Here is a 22,449-nt window from a genome sequence, read left to right as displayed (position 1 = left end):
TTAATAGAAAGTGGAAGTGCATTAGAAGGTAGAGGAAGCGGTAAATCACCAGGCCAACAAGTTACTAGATCAGATGGTCAGGATCGTGGTAGACAGGGAGAGAGCCAAAGAAGAGTTAAACTAGAAGGTCGTCAAGGAAGAGTTAAACTACAAGGTCAGGAAAGCGATAATGTTGGTAAATCTGGAGGTCAAGTAAGCAGTGATGGGGGTTTACAAGAAGGTCAAGAAAACACTAAACAAGGTCAAGTAGTTAGTAGACCTGGAAGTCAAGGAAGCGGTACGCAAGGTGAAAGTAAAGGAGGCGGTAGACCCAAAAAAGCTCAATGGGATGATAGAGCTAGAGGCAAAAGTGTTGGTAGATCTGGAGGTCAAAGTAGTGGTGAAACTAGAGGTCAACGAAGTGGTAGACCAAAAAGTCAAGTGGGTGGTAGACCTAGAAATCAGGAAGGTAGAGTTGGTGGTGATGGTGGTGGTGGTGGTCGAGATGGCGGTGGTGATGGGAGCGAAGCTAGCGGTGGAGGTGGTGACTGGGGTGTTGTTGTTGGTGATAAAGGTATACAAAACAGTAAACCAGAAAAAGTTCAAGGAGGTGATATACCTGAAGGCCAAGGAGGTGGTAGACTTGGAGGTCAAGGAGAAGGTAAACCTGAAGGTCAAGTAGGTGATAAACCTGGAGGCCGAATAGATGGTATACGTGTGGGTCAAGGAGGTGGTAAACCTGGAGGTCAAGAGGGTGGTAGACCTGGAGGTCAAGAAGGTGGTATAAATAGGGGTCAAGGAGTCGGTAAACCTGGGAGGAAAGAAGGTGGTAAACCTGAGAGCCAAGGTGTAATACCTGGAGGCCAAGGAGGTGTTAGACATGGGGGTCAAGAAGGTGGTAAATCTGGAGGTCAAGGAGGTGATATACCCGGAGGCCAAAGAGCTGGTATACGTGGGGGTCAAGGAGGTGGTAAACTTGGAAGTCAAAAAGTTGATAAACTTGGAGACCAAAGAGGTGGTATACCCGGGGGTCAAGAAGTTGGTAAACCTAGTAGAAAAGGAGGTGATAAACCTAGGGGTCAAGGAGGCGGTAAACCTGGAGATCAAGATGGCGGTAGACCTGGAGGTCAAGAAGGTGGTAAATCTGGAGGTCAAGGAGGTGGTATACGTGGGGGAAAAGGAGGTAAACCTGGAGGCAAAAGAGGTGGTAAACCTGGGAGTCAAGGTGTTATACCTGTAGGCCAAGGAGATGGTAGACGTGTAGACCAAGGAGGTGGTAGACCTGGAGGTCAAGAAGGAGATAAATCTGGAGACCAAAGAAGTGGTATACCTGCAGGCCAAGGAGGTGGTAAAACTGGAGGTCAAGTGGGTGGTAGACCTGGGGGTCAAGAAGGTAGTAGTGGTAGACCAGGTGGTCAGGGAAGTGGAGGCAGTAAAGGTCAGACATTGATATACATTAACTGTGGGTTTAATTAAATCCCGCCTCCGCTTTACCTTAAAAATTAGGTTTATTTAAATATTGTTCAGCAGTATGGCAATTACGCTTAGTTACAATCTAGGACCTTGACCATTGGATCCTGCCCCTTCAAAATTCAGATAAATATAAATAGGAATTATCGGAGAACAACAAAAATCTACGCTAATTAACTTAACGTTATTCTCTAATAATACATTTTGTAGTTGTATAACTTCTACAGTAATTTGTGCTTTCAATAATAGCTTGAAGTACACGTATTTTACATAACAATTTCAATTATTATATTGCAGGAAGATATTGCAATGCAGGTTGGAAAATTAAAAGTCGTGGTGGTCTTGACAGTAATGGTTGGACAATGGTATCGCCAGATCAAAAGTTTTCTTGTAGTGGTCAAGTTGCAAGTTGGTCATATCAAGGCAAAACAACAGCACCATTTAGAGCTATTATATTTAGGCAGATAGAAGGTTCAAACACACAATTTAAGGTCGTGGGTATCAATGACATACCAGCTGGTGTGGCTAACGCAGAAGTTACTTATATCATACCTGAAAGTGAACGAATTACAGTAGAATTGGGCGATGTGATTGGATGGTCATTCAGACAAGGGGTGTTGACATTCAACGAAGGAGGAGATTTTCATGTCAGATGGGTTGTTGATAATTTACATAATAATTTGGTACATGATCAAATACTTGATATAAACAGTGGTGTGGGGAAACGTGAATACTCAATTGAGGCTAAAGTTCTAACGTTCGAAGTAATTCCACCAGAAAAGGTTAGTCCCAATGAAGGTGAGAGTAGACCAAATAGACCAAGAGGAGGCAAAGAAGGAGAAGAAGGTAAACAATAAATACAATACAATTACTACGTTGTATAATCAACTATTGTACATGGATGGCTCTAAGAAACCTTAATCAGGAATGCATTTAAAAATACCCACCTAGTTTGAGTCCCACGCCTTTAGCAATTGATTTACGAAATTGAGGCATGTCTCTACCCTCCCTCTCCTCCCCTCCCCCTCTCTTTCCTTCCCTCCCTCTCCCTCTCCTCCATCCCTCCCTCCCTCCCTCTCTTCCCTCCCTCCCTCTCCTCCCTCCCTCCCTCTCCTCCCTCCATCCCTCTCCTCACATCCCCTCTCTCTTCTCCCATCCATTTCTCTTCCAAGCGTGAAGAATAACACTCTTACAGAACTAACACATTATATTAGCCTACATCATAGGTCAATATACCATAATTACTGTTAACGCAATAAATATAGCAATGCCCCGTCCTGATCCTAGTCAGAGTGACTGTACTAATTTTCACATTGTAAGAAATCTCCAGCTCTTGCTTTTTTAAAACTTCAAGTGTGATGGTTAATAATTGAAAAATTGCTTTGAATCTAAATGTTACAACAAAAAACAAAAAAGCGTACAGCATACGCATGCTTATTCAACGTACGAAGTACATATAACTCAACATAATTAATTAAGAAGATGCCATGAGAGGGCGCGAAAAAAATTTAAAGATTTTTTTTTCTGATGTGGGTTCGTCCTACTTTTATTTCCATGTACATGTTCCTCATCTCTTTAAATATATTTTTTTCTCTAAACACATTTTTCATTTCTATACACTATACACAATATTATTAACAATGTTTGTTTTTATCATCTGGGCAGATTTCTATAAAACAATTTTAACTGATGGTCTTAACTCCCCGATGAAAGCAGGGTTTATCAGATAGATGTATTATAACAAATTTAAACACAATTTGGTCTTTTATTACATTTGTATGATTACAAGTATCTTTTCAATCACCTTAGAAAAAATTCCTTTGTAATTAGGGTCAAATGTCAATATTGACCAATCACAGAACATACCTATAAAACCAAATAAAAACTGACATTTAACAAAAATGTGATTTCATCCTGTTAATCAAGCACATACATCATGTCATCAGTTGACATAAGTTAAATTTCATCAGTTGACATAAGGTCAAAGGTCATCATTTTAATATGTAAAGTAAAGTTTGTTAAAATACTTTAATTAATCAAATCAGACTTAAAATGTTACGCTGACCTTAAATAAAATAAATATATTATGCCTATTTGTCTAAAACTGAGAATACCTAATATGTACTAGCTAGTCTGTATCTGGTAAACATACATTTACAGTAAACATAATCATTCCAAGCATTGCTTTTTAGTCAGAGTTCTCCTTACATATACTGCTAACTTTGAACAGTATTAAATGTAACCTTGGAAAAAATGGACCTTATTACAAAATTTGTACTACAGTATGCACAGGAAAATTTTTTTATGAAGAAAAACTATCCGTGACTAGCAACCATATCGAAGCTCACGATATGGACTTGATGAACATTGTAGTCTGTCTGCGTAGAGAGTTGTGGGTTCCAGTTTTTATTAGCCAATGAATCTGAGTAAATGTGTTTTCAACTAGGAAAACAGGCAATATTTATTTAATATTTTCAAAAAGGGAAACATTTGAAACATACATTATTAATACCTTGTTGTAATTGGTCAATTTTTGCCCCTTTTATCTCGAAAACGCTTTCTATCCTGATCGATTACATTCCATATTCGTAAACTACGAAAAAGTCTGGTCTAAAAAAGTTGGAAGGCAATTTGTCCCCTTTCAAGTGGTGATTCCCGCCTCCTGCCACCGGACCCATTATTTTTTTCCTATGAGGTTAAGGAAATAATGAATAATGCATTACCTTAATTATTTTCTATTATAAAGAATTGCAAGATTGGTGATCTACTTCCTAAATTTACTAAACCTAACCCTCTAAATAATCTCTCTCAACTAATAAAAAAACATGTTCTTGCTAGACCTCTAACCGAGGGCTCCATTAATAGGTTAAAGCCTTTACCACTAGACCAAAGATTTCGGTTGGCAAACACAAATTGTTTAATCTCTCTACATGCTTATATAGCGCCCTCTATAATGTTCCATATTATGTCATTAATTATTATAATGAATTATTCATGATATCTGCCTTAATCTCATAGGAAAAATAATAATGCCCACTGGACTATATAAAACAGTCTTAGCTATGACCGCGCAGAGCCATATATATAAAGAGTTACGACTTAAAGATATGCAGATCAAATTGTGTACAAATTGTCTCCACTAATGCATGTAAAGTATAAGAGCAACAAAATAGTTTTTCTTATATTTTTTAAAATGTAATTGCATATTTGACGGTGAAATATGTGCACAGCGGCAAATAATATTGGTGAAAACCGGTTAAACAGCTCGAGTACAGCATCATAATGTTGAGGACAGGCCGATTTTCTTTAAAAAAATACTATTTTGATAAATTTAATATACGTTATACAAATGTATTAATTTCCGATGAATGGAAAATTCCAATATAACTATTTGGTTTAACACAAGTACCAGCTGTAGGTAAATGTATTGGCCCTTGGGGATTAACCTAAAACCTATATAGATATAGTACAGTATTGCAATACTTGGACATAACTGTAAATACGTATTAACCATTTTTGGTCGCCATTTGAATCGTAATTTTTTTACTGTGAGTGTGGATACTGTTAGATAGATATATAAACACATGTACAAATAAACGTTTTACTGTGAGTGTGAGTAGGCCCTACTGTTAGATATATAAACGCACAATATACAAATAAACTTTATTACTGACAGTTGCTTCTCAACGTTTGTATTACTTAATAATTTAAAAATGTATAAACGTTGTAGTGGTGTATCGTTATATGTACTATGCTATTTCAATCGACTATGACATTGAAAGTTTTAACAAAGTATTAAATCGCAAATGTTTTACTGTATCAAGTGGTATATTATTTATAGGCCTATAAACATGAAAACAATATTTCGTTACTGAGTAGATAAAAAATATATTTAAAAATTGTTCTTCTTTGTACCCATCCTCTTCTCTATCCCTCGACCCTAATGTTACATACAAAACACAAATTGGACTCTTTTGTGACAAGTTTCTCTTTCGGAAGTAATTCACAGGGTGCACATTTTAGTTGACTACATACATTATCGTGTCTATTTATTCGTTTATGTAAACGACAATGTATTATAGTCCTGCGGTACGTACATTTGAAATCGACAGTTTTTTTTACGCTGAAATTACTGTGTATTCGAGAACCATCTGTGGGCACGAAAATAAAAGACACTAAACAAAAAATTGATGATACGTGCAAACACTAACGAAAGTATAAAATACCAAACTATATTATGTTGGGTGTTTTTCGTGGTGTAATCATTATTTGATACATATAGATAAAATAAAAAGTGGACATGAATCGAATGAAAAACACACTGCTGCGGAAGTTGTTTTCATGTTCAACAATGTATCAAACCATTTGGAATCGTTTTGTTTGTGTGTTTTTTTAAATTTATATTATATTTATTTTAATGGTTTTAATATTTTTCAATTTTGTTTGTTTGTGAGATTTGTTACCTATTTGCTACTTTTGTAATTCAAAACATTTTAATGATAAAATATAAATAAGTTTTAAGTTCTAGAATTAAGATGTAAATTGGAATATAAAATGGACTTCAAAATCAACACTCACTACTCGAATTAGATGATGCGCTCGAACAAAACTTTTATATCTGATATTTTTTGTTTTTTTGTTTCAGTACCAAGTATCTTTTTTGCTACTTTTGTAATTACATTGTGGTTTAGATTTTTTGCTTTAAGCGGAGATATTTATTATTTACACATATCGCGGATTCGAACTCGAACCTACTAAGTACTAATTTCAATGGCCACGTCGTTTTACTCACTGATGAGCCAAACCGTGATTTACAAAATATATTCTGTTCCAAGGATAGTATCAGTCGATACGGTTGGGCGGCTGCCGAGACTAAACACCGTTTTAATTTGGTGGCTCGGCATGGTGTTTGTAGATCAGGCCACGTAACGTAACAACTCGCAAAACATGGTCAAATTACTGCTATGTTTGGCATTTTTTAGTGTTTATCCTTAAAATTTATGGAAGTGGCATAGTCTATCGTGTGTCTATCTCAATAAACATCAGTGTGCCAAATGTGAGCACGTACCGTTCAGTGGTTTTGGAGGAGATGCGTAAAATACGCAAAAAATTTAGCAGCAATAATATAGATAATAATGATGATGATGAAAATGGTAATTATGAAGATGATGATATTAACAATAACAATAATAATACATTTTGCATTGATATTTCATTTATTCCTTAATTTAGAATTAAGAGCAACTCTCATAGTAGCTAAACAGAGTTCTACACATAGTTCTGGTGCAGTTGCTGGTAGAGCCATCGATGGAAACACAGATGGAGATTTTGTGGAAAAGACGTGTAGCCACACCGGTAGTGTTATAACAATCACTTTTGTTTTATATCATAATATATTTATAGGAAATAATATGATAGTGATGATGCGCATACTGATGCTGATGATGGTGAAGGTGATGGTGATGCTGATGATGGTGTTGCTGATGCTGGTGATGATGATTCTGATCCTGAGAATTATGATGATGCTGATGCTGATGATAGTGATGGTTAAAAGCAATGCACAGGATTTAATCTATGAAATAAGAAAAGGAATAAAGTGGACTCCAAAAAGCATAGGATTGACATACATTGCACCAAGCTCCTGCTCATGAATTTGATAAACGGAATGCAGTCAATATTGGACCATTTTGGACAAACTACACTGTTATTGTCGTTGACCATGCACTTTATTGTAAATTATTGATCTAAGATTAAATCTAATCTAAGATTGGCTTATATAAGAGAATAAAAAAGAGCATTAGGAATATGTATAATAGCATATGTAGAGTACAGTATAAGAGCATAATGAAAGAGATTGTCGGCGTTCCATAGGTGATGCTGCTGGTGCTACTGCTGATGATGATTCTGGTGATAATGATAATGTGTTGAGAATAATATGTATTGTCTTATCTTAATAATGCATAGTTTATATTCAACAATTGCATCTTTTCTCAGCTGATGTATCAAACAATCCGTGGTGGTATGTTGATTTAGGATCACGGCAGACTATCTCAAAGATTGATATATATAATAGACAAGACTGCTGTGGTAGGTTTAAAAAACTAAAAATATAATAAAAATCAATTGTATGGTTATATAAGTTAAGTATGCCGAACATCCAAGAATAGGTATTTCCTGTACATTTATGTGTCTCTTCTCAAACTAGGTAATAGACTGGTAGGTGCTGAGATTCGTGTCGGTAATAACAAAGTATCACCTTTTACTGGAAATGCACAATGTGGAGCTACTATTACAACATCTATGATTGGTTCAAATCCAATTGAAATTATATGTAACCAACCAATCACAGGGCAGTACGTTAGTGTTTATCTTCCTGGAAAGAAACCTCTTACTCTTTGTGAAGTACAGATTTATGCAGGTATCAGCCAATAAATTGCTGGAACTCTTTGTCCACAAATATACTACTTAGGAAAAGATACACAGTGTGTCAACAGTATAAATATGTGTTGCAAATAATAATTATAAGTGGAAAATAAAAATGATGATGATATCGAAAAAAACCATTATTTATATATTAATGCTGACATTTTGATTTAGCTTTTCGCTTTTTTTTGTATCTCTATTGAGATCCAGCCACTAATAACCACAGCATTGTCATTTTTTCAGTAATTTGCCCATCATCAGGTGAAGATAAAAAACAAAGGATAACATAATTATATAAGTCACAAAATTACATAATAAAACAAATCAGCCCATCAAAGATGTTAACAAACAAAAGGCATAGTTTTGGGGTTCAAAGCAGAAATGGTTGCTTATAAAGCAGGAAATTTCAAACAAAGAAAAAAACTTCAAGTGTGAATAATTGTTAATATGTGAATGTCTCTGGCAAAATTAATGTTTAAAAGCTTGGCACTCTTGCACCTACCTGCACAAATGTATAATTTAGATCTATAATGTTTTGATAGCTGATCTGTGTTGTGTCATTCTCATACGGAGAGTTTTTTTTTTTGTTTCCCCGACGTACTGTTTGCCACAAATATTACTGTATATGAGATAAATGACGTTTTTGGTTAGACAATTAATTGATTGTCTAATCCGAAAAATGCGGCCAGTTTGGTTACTCTTAAATTTTTTAGTAGAATCAACTAAGGAACAAGTTTTGCAAGATTTGCCGCAAAGGTGACTGCCCAAATTTTGGCTGTCATGAGAGTTAATTTCACTCTTAAATTTGGATCTGACTAACATATCACGAAGGTTGGGAGGTCTACAAAATACAATAATGGGTGGTTCCGGAAAAACAGTCCTGAGACGTTCTGTGGACTGAATTAATAGTGAGAAGAAAAGATTCCAAATCATCTTCACCATGGGTCCAGATCATCGTCAATGTATCTAAACCAAACAAGATGTTTATTAGGTTGGAGGGACAGAAAATTGGCCTCAAATTGTCCAATAAATAAATTTGCAAAAGATGGCGCCATTTTTGTGCCCATCACTGTGCCATGCATTTAAAGGTAATGGTCATTTCCAAAAATAAAATTGTTGTTGGTTAAAATCAACAAGACCAGTTCTGGTAAATGAGCTTTAGTAGGCGTTTTGCCTGAAATTCGTTTGTAATTTAAAATACATGCGTCGGCTCCTTCTTCGTGAGGGATATTAGTATACAACGATGAAACATCTAATGTAGCCAGAACAGAATTATTGGGTAAATTTTGAATTTGGTTAATTTTGCGGATAAAGTCCGTGGAGTCCTGAATGTATGAAGGGAGATCAGTCACATAATAATGGTCTAAGTAAATCATCCACATATTCAGAAATTTTCTCTGTAGCAGTGCCATTGCCCGAAATAATGGGTCTACCAGGATTACCTGCTTTGTGGATTTTAGGTAGGAAATATAATCTGCCTGGAACTGGATTAACCTGTTCCAAATGAGGTCCAATCTTAGGATCGATGGAGTGTTTTTTGACCATCACAGAAACAGATTTGGCCACCTTATTCGCAATTTCCGGGGTGGGATCCGTTGTAAGTTTACGATAATGAAGAGGATTGTTTAGCTGTCTTAAGGACTCCTCTTTATAAATTTGATGTCCATAGCAACAGTGACAGAACCTATCAGCGGGTTTAATGATGATATTATTACGCTGACGCAATTTGGCAATTGCCTGCCTCTCTTGTTTTGAGAGATTGTCACGTTTATCTGGACTCGGGACGTAGTTTTGTACATCGACCTCAATAGCCTAAATAAATGTTTCTAAAGCTGGACAACGATTTTAGGTGGATACCAGGAACTTTTTGGTTTAAATTTGCTAACGTTGCCTTCGTTTTTCGTGGTGCTGCTCTCTGAATCAGCAAAATATTCACGTAATCGGCAGAATTTAAGTCCTCGGGAAAGAAGTTTTTTCTCTCCTTCAGAAAGTCGACAATTAATTTCAACAACTGAATCAGAGGTGTTGCTCCGATTCTTTTTATAAGTCCGAACGAACCTTTTGTAGGGTTTTCTAAAAGCCCTGAAATCATCCGAAGTTAGAGTCATTTGTGTTGAAATGACCAAGTCTGCAGGTTAGACCAAATGTGTGATGTCCCCTTCGGGCCATTACCGTTGATTGCTTACGGCAATCATTGGCGATAATCCTAAGTTTGTTTTGAAACTCGGATGCAGGAAGTTCTCTTTTCAACTTCTTAGTTCTAGAGTGAATAAATAAAAAATACGGTCCTTAAGGCGAAAAAAAAGAACAACGATTTTCTCCCTATGGGTAATATATATATATAAATCCAAAGGCAAATTACTGAAAAAATGACAATGCTGTTACAGTATCAGTGGCTGGATCTCAATGGAGATACAAAAAAAAGCGAAAAGCTAAATCAAAACGATAAAGTAAAACAGCCAGAAAAGTTAGCAGAGCTTTCGGGCAACAAAATCTATTATCTATATAAATATATCAATTTTCTGTTGAGCTTTTGCCTGTAGAAATTCTGTAATAAAAACTTTCTCTGTAGCCGGTATATAATTCTTATATAATATACTTTCCTTCAGATTTATTATCAAGATTATAAACATTTTATTTAATATTGTTTACATTGTTTTATACAGGTAATGGAAAAGGAACGAGAATAGAAGGTAGACCATCTAGAACAGGTAAAATATTATAAATTGTTATACCATTTTATTATGTATGCAAATTGCGAACAGAATCTAAACTCAAATAATAATAATAATAATATCGGTTTCCATTTTACATAATCTTATCAGTATATTATTGGAAATTTTCTGATCAGAATGTTTTAATATTGTTTACATTGTTGTATACAGGTAATCGAAAAGGAACGAGAATAGAAGGTAGACCATCTAGAACAGGTAAAATATTATAAATTGTTATACCCTTTTATTATGTATACAAATTGCGAACAGAGTCTAAACTCAAATAATAATAATAATAATAATAATAATAATAATATCGGTTTCAATTTTACATAATCTTATCATTATATTATTTGAAATTTTCTGATCAGAATGTTTTAAAAAATCAAATGCTGCAGACTATCGGGGGTCAATAAGTGTAACAGAAACCGGAAAGATGTGTCAGCGATGGACCTCACAAACACCACAGATGCATACAAGAACACCAGAAAAATACCCAAAATCTGGGTTAGGTGATCACAACTTCTGCCGAAACCCGGATAACTACAAAACAGCCTGGTGTTATACAACAGATAAGGATAAAAGATTTGAAGCATGTAACATTGGCAGCCCTGGAGAAAATTGTGGTAAATACGCTCTATAAACTGATAAACTATTTGTCAATATACATAATTACAGTATAAACTACGATATTAACACGGTATTGGCTAAACAATTCAATGAACAAGGCAAACAATTAACCACCTAGTAACTTACTTAATAAATTAATTCATATAGAAGATATCTGTATGTCAAAAAAAAGAAGCGGAACATGCTTGGAGTAATAGTCTATTGTCGTATTTTTTTTAATTACGTATATGCTTGATTTCTTTTTCCTATTTTAGGTGGGGAAGGATGGACAGGAGAAATTACACCTATTCGTAAAGGTAAAGCACTCTACAATAATGGAAATATTGTATAACAACGTACAGAAAACATAAGTCTACTGGTATTTAAAACAACAACATAGGCCTAAGCGGCATTTTTCAAAATTCAAAACAATAAAGTATATTTTTTTCGAAATAACTTGTCTAGAATGCTTTTTTAAATGGCAGATAAAATAAAATGAAACAAACAGAGGAAATGAAGTAATATTTTGAAATTTAAAAAAAAAGTTGAAGCAAGGCAAATTTCATAAAAGTTTAGGTTTAATTACTCAAGAAATAATTACAATACTTTAAAGTTAAATATTAAAAATCACGAGGGCCCTAAACTTGTATATCCGTATTAAAGGTTTTCTCGTACAGATATAATTAATCCTAAAGTATTTTGTAATTTAAGTGACACATTTTGTAGAAGCTAAACAGAGTTCTACACATAGTTCTGGAGCTGTTGCTGGTAGAGCCATCGATGGAAAAACCAATGGAAACTTTGGAAAAAAGACGTGTACCCACACAAGTAAGTGCTATATAACATAGACATTTACCTATTTTTACAATATTATTCAAGAGCATTTAGGTAGAAAAGAAGAAAATAATATCACAAAAAAGACATACAGTAAAACAATGTTCATTCATTTCAAAATATAATATTTCACTAGAATATTCAATTTACATTTTAAAATCCTGACATGAATAAATTGTAAACTGTCCAAAGAGAAGTAATTTCTCATACCAGTCATTAAAAATAATTTATTCAATTTTTTCAAAGAGACTGGATCTGGCAATCATTGGTGGTATGTTGATTTAGGATCACCCATACCTATTTCAAAGATTGTGATATATAACAGAAAAGACTGTTGTGGTAAGAACCAATTTAAAACATATTTATCAAATAATAAAATTTAACATGAAGATATAGCAGCTTTACTACCTTAGTTAGTAAAGTCAAGATTCTTTTAAACATGTACCCAATATGTCCATATTGTTTAACTTTATTTTAACTAGGCAATAGGCTGGTAGGTGCTGAAGTTCGTGTCGGGAACAACAACGTTTCACCGTTTGTTGGAAATGCACAATGTGGTCTTACTCTAACATCATCTATAATTAGTACAAATCCTATCGAAATTAAATGTACTCAACCAATCACAGGACAGTACGTCAGTGTATATCTTCCTGGAAAGAAACCTCTAACTCTTTGTGAAGTAGAACTATATACAGGTAGGAACATATTACTACAGTCTAAATCTAGTAAAGTGTGTATACAAACAATATTTATTAATTTTTAGTCGTGTCAGTCAAATTATTTTTGTAATGTATTTTCTAATTTGTTTAAATTCAAAGTTCATATTTCTTTTTATATAGATGGAGAAATAATGACAGGAGAAATTACACCATCTAGTAAAGGTAAAACACATATTCAGAAATATAGCAATTCACAAAGGAAAACAACTGAAGTTGTAAAACATACGTTACTGGGATGTTCAAACACATGTTAAATGTAAAATGCCTATTTTTAAAAGAATCGATATTGAAGTTAATCTATTAATTAATACATTAATTTTACAGCTGGATATTGCAGTGCCGGTTGGCAAATTAAAACTCGTGGTGGTCCTGACAGTAATGGTTGGACAATGGTATCGCCAGATCAAAAGTTTTCTTGTAGGGGTCAAGTTACAAGTTGGTCATATCAAGGCAAAACATCAGCACCATTTAGAGCTATTGTATTTAGGAAGATAGATGGTTCAAACACACAATTTAAGGTCGTGGGTATCAATGACATACCAGCTGGTGCCGTTAACGCAGAAGTTACATATATAGTACCTGAAAGTGAACGAATTGCAGTAGAATTGGGCGATGTGATTGGATGGTCATTTGATCAAGGCGTGTTAACATTCAATGAAGGAGGAGATTCTTTGGTCAGATGGGCTGGTGGTAATTTGCATGCTAAATTGGTTAATGATCAAGTACTTGATATAAAAAATGGTGTAGGAAAACGTGAATATTCGATTGAGGCTCAAGTTGGAAATGTTGGAAGAAGTGGACAAGGGGGTAATCGGGTTAATTTGTCTTACAGTACTAAGTTGTATACAATATCCACAACAAATATTTAGCACTATCATGATGTTGTTTTATTAGGTAACACTTATCAATGTATACCATTGGTAATTTAATGTTTGTCTCTTTCTCTTTAATTATTTTTAACAGCAGAATACAACTGTTTGTAATTTTCAATTTTAGTGGACGAGAGAGTTACACATTTTGTAGAAGCTAAACAGAGTTCTACACATAGTTCTGGAGCTGTTGCTGGTAGAGCCATCGATGGAAAAACCGATGGAAACTTTGGAAAAAAGACGTGTACCCACACCAGTAAGTACAATACTTAATACACATTTTCCATCAAAAAACTTTATATTTTGTTCAATATTTATGTATTTATTATATAAATCTTAGAGAAGTCTTTTAAGATCATTGGATGTAGACTGATTTTAAAATAGTAATTAACTAAACATGGCAATTATTATATTTAAAAAAAATTGACATGCCGTACCTACATAATTTTAAATAGTTCTCAATTTCACATTTTTTAAACCACGTGCAAACTATTTAGACATTTTCAAATAGAAATAATTTTTCATGGCCGTCAGTAACAATTATTTATTCATTTTTTCCAAAGAGACTGGATCTGAAAATCCTTGGTGGTATGTTGATTTAGGATCACCCATACCTATTTCAAAGATGTTGATATATAACAGAAAAGACTGCTGTGGTAAGAACCAATTTAATACATATTTAGCAAATAAAAAAATTTAATGTGAAGATACAGCTTTACTACCTTAGTTAGTAAAGTCACAATTGTACCCAATATGTCCATATTGTTTAACTTTATTGTAACTAGGTAATAGGCTGGTAGGTGCTGAAGTTCGTGTCGGGAACAACAACGTTTCACCGTTTGTTGGAAATGCACAATGTGGTCTTACTCTAACATCATCTATGATTAGTACAAATCCTATCGAAATTAAATGTACTCAACCAATCACAGGACAGTACGTCAGTGTATATCTTCCTGGAAAGAAACCTCTCACTCTTTGTGAAGTAGAACTATATACAGGTAGGAACATAGCAAAAAATATAGACTAAATTTAGTAAAGTATGTATACAAATAGCAAGGCCATATACCTGGCTGCAGTCGCGTGCTCAAGTTAGTGTTTACCGACCGACCTACCAACCGACCGACATAGTGAGTTGTTATAGAGTCACCTTGCACGCGACTAATAATCATTACTTGTTAGTGCTGTCCAATTGTTGCTGTAATGTATTTTCTATTTTGTTTTGATTCAAAGTTCATATTTCTTTTTATATAGGTGGAGAAATAATGACAGGAGAAATTAAACCTTCTAGTAAAGGTAAGACACACATTCAGAAATATAGCAATTCACAAAGAAAAACAACTGAAGTGGAAATAACAGAAGTTACTAGGATGTTGAAACATATGTTAAATACGTCGATGAAATACCTATTTTTAAGAGAATTGATATTAAAATTAATCTTTTAATTAATACATTAATTTTACAGCTGGATATTGCAGTGCCGGTTGGCAAATTAAACATCGTGGTGGTCCTGACAGTAATGGTTGGACAATGGTATCACCAGATCAAAAGTTTTCTTGTAGTGGTCAAGTTACAAGTTGGTCATATCAAGGCAAAAAATCAGCACCATTTAGAGCTATTGTATTTAGGAAGATAGATGGTTCAAACACACAATTTAAGGTCGTGGGTATCAATGACATACCAGCTGGTGCCGTTAACGCAGAAGTTACATATATAGTACCTGAAAGTGAACGAATTGCAGTAGAATTGGGCGATGTGATTGGATGGTCATTTGATCAAGGCGTGTTAACATTCAATGGAGGAGGAGATTCTTTGGTCAGATGGGCTGGTGGTAATTTGCATGCTAAATTGGTTAATGATCAAGTACTTGATATAAAGAATGGTGTAGGAAAACGTGAATATTCCATTGAGGCTCAAGTTGGAAAGGTTGGAAGAAGTGGACAAGGGGGTAATCGGGTTAATTTGTCTTACAGTACTAAGTTGTATACAATATACACAACAAATATTTAGCACTATCATTATGTTGTTTTATTAGGTAACACCTATCAATGTATACCATTGATAATTGAATGTTTGTCTCTTTCCCTTTAATTATTTTTAACAGTAGAATACAACTGTTTGTAATTTTTAATTTTAGTGGACGTGAGAGTTACACATTTTGTAGAAGCTAAACAGAGTTCTACACATAGTTCTGGAGCTGTTGCTGGTAGAGCCATCGATGGAAAAACCGATGGAAACTTTGGAAAAAAGACGTGTACCCACACCAGTAAGTACAATACTTAATATACATTTTCCATCAAAAAACTTATATTTTCTTCAATATTGATGTATTTATTATATAAATCTTAGAGAAGTCTTTTAAGATCATTGGATGTAGACTGATTTTAAAATAGTAATTAACTAAACAATGCAATTATTTTATTATATAAAATTGACATGCCGTACCTACATAATTTAAAATAGTTCTCAATTTCACATTTTTTAACCACGTGCAAACTATTTAGACATTTTCAAATAGAAATAATTTTTCATGGCCGTCAGTAACAATTATTTATTCATTTTTTCCAAAGAGACTGGATCTGACAATCCTTGGTGGTATGTTGATTTAGGATCACCCATACCTATTTCAAAGATTTTGATATATAACAGAAAAGACTGCTGTGGTAAGAACCAATTTAATACATATTTAGCAAATAAAAACATTTAATGTGAAGATACAGCTTTACTACCTTAGTTATTAAAGTCAAAATTGTACCCAATATGTCCATATTGTTTAACTTTATTGTAACTAGGTAATAGGCTGGTAGGTGCTGAAGTTCGTGTCGGGAACAACAACGTTTCACCGTTTGTTGAAAATGCACAATGTGGTCTTACTCTAACATCATCTATGATTAGTACAAATCCTATCGAAATTAAATGTACTCAACCAATCACAGGACAGTACGTCAGTGTATATCTTCCTGGAAAGAAACCTCTCACTCTTTGTGAAGTAGAACTATATACAGGTAGGAACATAGCAAAAAATATAGACTAAATTTAGTAAAGTATGTATACAAATAGCAAGGCCATATACATGGCTGCAGTCGCGTGCTCAAGTTAGTGTTTACCGACCGACCGACCAACCGACCGACATAGTGAGTTGTTATAGAGTGGCCTTGCACGCGACTAATAATCATTACTTGTTAGTGCTGTCCAATTGTTGCTGTAATGTATTTTCTATTTTGTTTTGATTCAAAGTTCATATTTCTTTTTATATAGGTGGAGAAATAATGACAGGAGAAATTAAACCTTCTAGTAAAGGTAAGACACACATTCAGAAATATAGCAATTCACAAAGGAAAACAACTTAAGTGGAAATAACAGAAGTTACTAGGATGTTGAAACATATGTTAAATGCGTCGATGAAATACCTATTTTTAAGAGAATTGATATTAAAATTAATCTTTTAATTAATGCATTAATTTTACAGCTGGATATTGCAGTGCCGGTTGGCAAATTAAACATCGTGGTGGTCCTGACAGTAATGGTTGGACAATGGTATCGCCAGATCAAAAGTTTTCTTGTAGTGGTCAAGTTACAAGTTGGTCATATCAAGGCAAAAAATCAGCACCATTTAGAGCTATTGTATTTAGGAAGATAGATGGTTCAAACACACAATTTAAGGTCGTGGGTATCAATGACATACCAGCTGGTGCCGTTAACGCAGAAGTTACATATATAGTACCTGAAAGTGAACGAATTGCAGTAGAATTGGGCGATGTGATTGGATGGTCATTTGATCAAGGCGTGTTAACATTCAATGGAGGAGGAGATTCTTTGGTCAGATGGGCTGGTGGTAATTTGCATGCTAAATTGGTTAATGATCAAGTACTTGATATAAAGAATGGTGTAGGAAAACGTGAATATTCCATTGAGGCTCAAGTTGGAAAGGTTGGAAGAAGTGGACAAGGGGGTAATCGGGTTAATTTGTCTTACAGTACTAAGTTGTATACAATATCCACAACAAATATTTAGCACTATCATTATGTTGTTTTATTAGGTAACACCTATCAATGTATACCATTGATAATTGAATGTTTGTCTCTTTCTCTTTTATTATTTTGAACAGTAGAATACAACTGTTTGTAATTTTTAATTTTAGTGGACGTGAGAGTTACACATTTTGTAGAAGCTAAACAGAGTTCTACACATAGTTCTGGAGCTGTTGCTGGTAGAGCCATCGATGGAAAAACCGATGGAAACTTTGGAAAAAAGACGTGTACCCACACCAGTAAGTACAATACTTAATACCCATTTTCCATCCAAAAACCTTATATTTTGTTCAATATTTTTGTGTTTATTATATAAATCTTAGAGAAGTCTGTTAAGATCATTAGATGTAGACTGATTTTAAAATAGTAATCAGTAATCATTTTATTTTTCACACACTCGGAAAATGCATGAATTATGAGGGAAAAGAAAAATTTTGTTTTTGTTTTTTTTTGCATTGTGTAGAGAAGGAGACTATATAAGTTAAAACAATAACTTTATGTCATAGCCACCTTTTACTGAGTTGAAAAAAATTTATTTTAAAGACAATCTAAATCATAATTCTTGAATAAAATTATAAGTAAAAATACCATGTACAAATTACAACATACATACAAAGTAAGTGAATAAAAAGATTGCAGAAACTTAAGTACTGTATTCAGAGACCAGAGATTTCTTTACGCAGTGTTAAAAGCTATTTAAAGTTATCGGAGCGTTTATTCCATATAATTGGACCATAATCAAGAATAGAACGACGTTTAATACTTGGTACATAGTTTTTAAAAGGAAATCTAGTATTATAATGGGGAGGTTCAGAAGCTCTGTTGAAAAGGTTAATAATGTGAGGAGGTAAAGTATTTTTAGACAGATTGGAAAGATAGCTTTTTAAAAGTTCAATTGGTAGGCCTCTTTTTCCATATTTAGACAGTTTGCGTGTACAAACTTCGTGGTCTATTGTATCGAACGCCTCAAGAAAGGCTCCGATTGTGAATTTTTTTTGCCTAGACCAGTAGAAATGTATGACACATATCAATAAGTGCAAGTTCAGTTGAAAGATGTTTCCTAAAACCATACTGACTCTGAAATAAATGGAATGTATGTAAAATAAATATGTAAAAACGATTGTAAATTATGCGCTCAAGGATTTTTGATAAGCAGGGAAGAAGAGAAATTGGGCGATAATTACTGAAATGATGCGGATTATTCTTTTTAAATATCGGTATAACTTTGGCTTTTTTAATGAATTATAACTTTATTAAAAACACCATCGGATCCTGGACTTTTTTTTTTCTTTTAAATTGGATATTAATTTAATACCTCTTCTTCAGTAACTGGATTTAAATAAATTGAAGCAATAATAGGAGGAGGTAAGAATGGTGGAGGTGTACTGTTAGTATTAATACAGTTTGCAAGTGAAGGACCGATGTTTACAAAATATTCATCAAAGTGAGTAGAAATAAGAATGAGTTCAGTAATTTTGTTTCCGTTGTGAAGCATATAAGAGGGTAATTCATTCATTTTACCAAGAACAGTATTAATTGTTTGCCACGTTTTATGGATGTCACTTTTTATGTTGTTACATTTATTTGTGTAGTAATTTTTTTTTGCAAGTTTAAGTAATCGTGTTAATGTATTACGGTATTTAATGTACCTTGTTTTATCAGATATTTTCGTAGTCCTAAGAAAGGTTTTATAGAGTTTGTTTCTAACATCTATCGACTTAAGTAGGCCATTTGAAATCCAAGGTTTACGTTCACATCTGAAATTTCTTTTATTACGAATTGTTTTAATATGGTTATTGTAGATAAAATTGAATTTAGTTTGGAAGACATAATAAGCTAGTGTTGGGTCGACGGTATTACACACATTATCACAGTTAACCAGAAGAAGCTCATCTTTCATTGAATTTATGGATCTGTTATTTATTCGTTAACTGTAGACATATTTGCAAAATTCATTGGAAAAGACTGCGGCTTAATAAAAAAAACCAGGAAAATGATCAGTAAAATCGGCATAAAAAATGCCTGGTAAAATTTTGTCATGGATATTATTACAAAAAATAGTGTCAACTAGAATTTAATTCGTCACTTTGACGAATTATAGGTGATCATTTTTATCATTTTAATGAAATTAAAACTTTTTAAACATGCATCATGTACGTTAACATACGATCGTTAAAAGTTGATGTACGCCATCCTATGACATGATGCATACGCTTATAGTGCTGAGTTGTGCCTATTATATATAGTATATACTGTATATCTATATACAGTGTAGCATAGGTGAAATTACGGGACACACATCATGTTCCAATTTTTTGGTATGATGGAATTATCAAAATAAACTCAAAGATGACAATTTTGAAAGATAATGAATTGAGCAAATAAATATAAGAATTGGAAGAAAATTTGGCACGTAGAAGCGCTGTACGCGCTCTTTGAAATTTGTATAACTTTTACGAAAAAGATGAAAATACTACTTTTTAACTTCAACTGGCCATATGTTAACGTCACAACATCCGATAGGCTTGATTTTTATATGAATTCATATCTACATTTCATCAGCTTTCATAATAAATTATAATCATCAAGGTAATCTTTAATTCTGAAGAGCTGTAAGATATTCAAATTTACGGTGAAGGTGAAATTACACGACCTATGTTAATCAATTTTTTATGCGTGATGACGTCATCAAAATAAAAGTGGTGGCAAGTCATAAGAAAGTCAATTAATTGAGCAATCACATACTGAAAATTGAGTGAAAACCGGGCACAAAGTAACAGAGATGCGTTCTATTCAATGTGAAAAAAATGACAAAAGAGAAAAATAATTAATTTTAAATTCAAGTGGCCATTTGATGACGTAAAAACAGTTTGTACGTAAAATGTGTACATGAATTCATATCTACAACTCAACGGCTTCCAGAAAAAGTTAAAATAATTGGGGGTCATCGTGCATTCTGAAGAATTATTTTCATTTTAAAAATGCCTCATTTTTCACCATTTTCAACACTTTGATGCAATTAATTTGCGCATTTTGTCATTTTGAACCTGCTCGTATAGCGTTATTTTATATCGGAACTGACTCAAATTTGGTGAATGTACTAAAGATGGTGAGTAGAATGCGTTTTGTAAAAAAAAATCGTTTTTTTTACGCTTTTTAAGTATCGCGCGCTCAAAATTTTTTTTTTGCGCAGTAATTTTTTGAAACACGCAAATGGCCTAATTCATGCTCTAAATTGATCAAAACTTAATTTTGAGGTTTTTTAATTTTTAAAGCGCGATTTCACGCGCATGACCCTACGTGTGTGTGCGTTTTTTTTTTGCTAATATTTTTACCTTTGACATGAAGTTTACGTTTAGTGAATTACATTAATATGTGATAATTAATTATGGAGATATGATTGATAATGTGATTTCACAAAATGGCGTATAAATTACGTCACGGTTGAGTGATCACGCTGAAAAGCTTATTAGACCTAAGTTAAAGTATTTGAAAGACATTGTGAACTTTTGGTAATCAATGACATTAAACTTTTTGAGATATCTGTTACACAAAATCTGTACAGAAAGTAATAAATAATAACAAAGATTTCATACAATAACAATAGGTGATCATTTTATTCTAAATGATCACCTAATTAGGTTTGCTGTTTTGGTTGTGCATTAATCTCAATAAAAATACATTCAGAATTATCTGAAATAAGAGAAGAAAGGTCATTACGCATGGTGTATTGAAATCTCTGGTCAATGTATAATGCAGCACCTCCTCCAGCCCTCTCGGTTTTAGATGAATGTAAGAGAGTGTAGCCAGGGTTGTAGAAAGAAAAAACGGTTTTCATTGTGTTGAAGAAAGTTTCAGTAAAGCATAAAGCTGAAAAATATGGTTAAGCAAGCTTAAATAATCCGTTATTTTGTTGAAATGCTTGACTAGACTTCTGGAATTATGATGAAAAACACTAAAGGAATGTGACTTTAAATCTAATTTGGAGTTAAAAACAATTAAAAAACCAGTTAAATTATCTCATAATGGCATATGTCATTTTTATCTGAAAATGCAGAATCGTTAGTAGAGTTGGTTGAACTTAGATGTAGATCAATACCAAAAGGGTTTAATACAAGCGAGTTTAGCATTTCAAAACCAACATCATGATCAAAAATAAATACTTAAGTACATAAAGAAATTCGTCATCATCTTCAGGATGATTAAGAGGAAAAATAAAACCAGTACAGTTTGAGCATAACCAGCTACTAGAGTTTGATTCACATGCAATACAAATCATAGAGTAGTTTAGCATGAACAGGTGTGTAATACGCTGTAAAGTGTAAGATAAGCCTAATTGAAAATGTAATTAAAATACCTGGTAATAATAAATAATGAAAAAAAAAACAATAAAAGACCGACCTTAAACTACAAGCATATATCATATAAAACATTTAAATAAATAGACCGTTGCGAGAGGTAATACAAACAAGCAGATACGTCAAAAAGAAAAGAAAGGTATGCTAGAATGTGCAGCAGTTGCATGACTGAAAAAACTGAAGTAATTAACTAAACAATGCAATTATTATATTATATACCTACATAATTTAAAATAGTTCTCAATATCACATTTTTTAACCACGTGCAAACTATTTAGAAATTTCCTAATAAAAGTAATTTGTCATGGCCGTCAGTAACAATTATTTATTTATTCAAAAATTACATTACAACATTGACATATACACCTTTTCAATCCAAAAACATTATTTGACACCTTATTTTTGTATTTACTAACTAATGTTACAATAGTAATCAACTATCAATG

General features: G+C 33.4%; 1 protein-coding gene across 3 annotated transcripts in view; it reads left to right on the top strand.

Annotated features, from left to right (window-relative positions):
• Positions 1 to 22,449, top strand: part of LOC140054165 (uncharacterized) — a 105,765-nt gene that overhangs the window by 24,070 nt on the left and 59,246 nt on the right. For all 3 annotated transcript variants that reach the window (XM_072099055.1, XM_072099054.1, XM_072099053.1), the window contains exons 5-29: positions 8 to 1,417; positions 1,747 to 2,295; positions 6,682 to 6,804; positions 7,444 to 7,536; positions 7,655 to 7,867; positions 10,539 to 10,583; positions 10,758 to 10,802; positions 10,958 to 11,212; positions 11,471 to 11,512; positions 11,907 to 12,023; positions 12,276 to 12,368; positions 12,512 to 12,724; positions 12,869 to 12,910; positions 13,073 to 13,555; positions 13,745 to 13,873; positions 14,181 to 14,273; positions 14,403 to 14,615; positions 14,869 to 14,910; positions 15,080 to 15,562; positions 15,752 to 15,880; positions 16,185 to 16,277; positions 16,407 to 16,619; positions 16,873 to 16,914; positions 17,084 to 17,566; positions 17,756 to 17,884. In XM_072099055.1, coding sequence (XP_071955156.1) covers positions 8 to 1,417; positions 1,747 to 2,295; positions 6,682 to 6,804; positions 7,444 to 7,536; positions 7,655 to 7,867; positions 10,539 to 10,583; positions 10,758 to 10,802; positions 10,958 to 11,212; positions 11,471 to 11,512; positions 11,907 to 12,023; positions 12,276 to 12,368; positions 12,512 to 12,724; positions 12,869 to 12,910; positions 13,073 to 13,555; positions 13,745 to 13,873; positions 14,181 to 14,273; positions 14,403 to 14,615; positions 14,869 to 14,910; positions 15,080 to 15,562; positions 15,752 to 15,880; positions 16,185 to 16,277; positions 16,407 to 16,619; positions 16,873 to 16,914; positions 17,084 to 17,566; positions 17,756 to 17,884 — 5,772 coding nt within the window. The remainder of the gene's footprint in view (positions 1 to 7; positions 1,418 to 1,746; positions 2,296 to 6,681; positions 6,805 to 7,443; positions 7,537 to 7,654; positions 7,868 to 10,538; positions 10,584 to 10,757; positions 10,803 to 10,957; positions 11,213 to 11,470; positions 11,513 to 11,906; positions 12,024 to 12,275; positions 12,369 to 12,511; positions 12,725 to 12,868; positions 12,911 to 13,072; positions 13,556 to 13,744; positions 13,874 to 14,180; positions 14,274 to 14,402; positions 14,616 to 14,868; positions 14,911 to 15,079; positions 15,563 to 15,751; positions 15,881 to 16,184; positions 16,278 to 16,406; positions 16,620 to 16,872; positions 16,915 to 17,083; positions 17,567 to 17,755; positions 17,885 to 22,449) is intronic.

Source organism: Antedon mediterranea, chromosome 7, assembly GCF_964355755.1.
Source record: "Antedon mediterranea chromosome 7, ecAntMedi1.1, whole genome shotgun sequence".
NCBI classification, from domain to species: domain Eukaryota; kingdom Metazoa; phylum Echinodermata; class Crinoidea; order Comatulida; family Antedonidae; genus Antedon; species Antedon mediterranea.
Note: the sequence above shows the minus strand (reverse complement) of the source record. Positions and strands in the feature narration are given on the sequence as shown.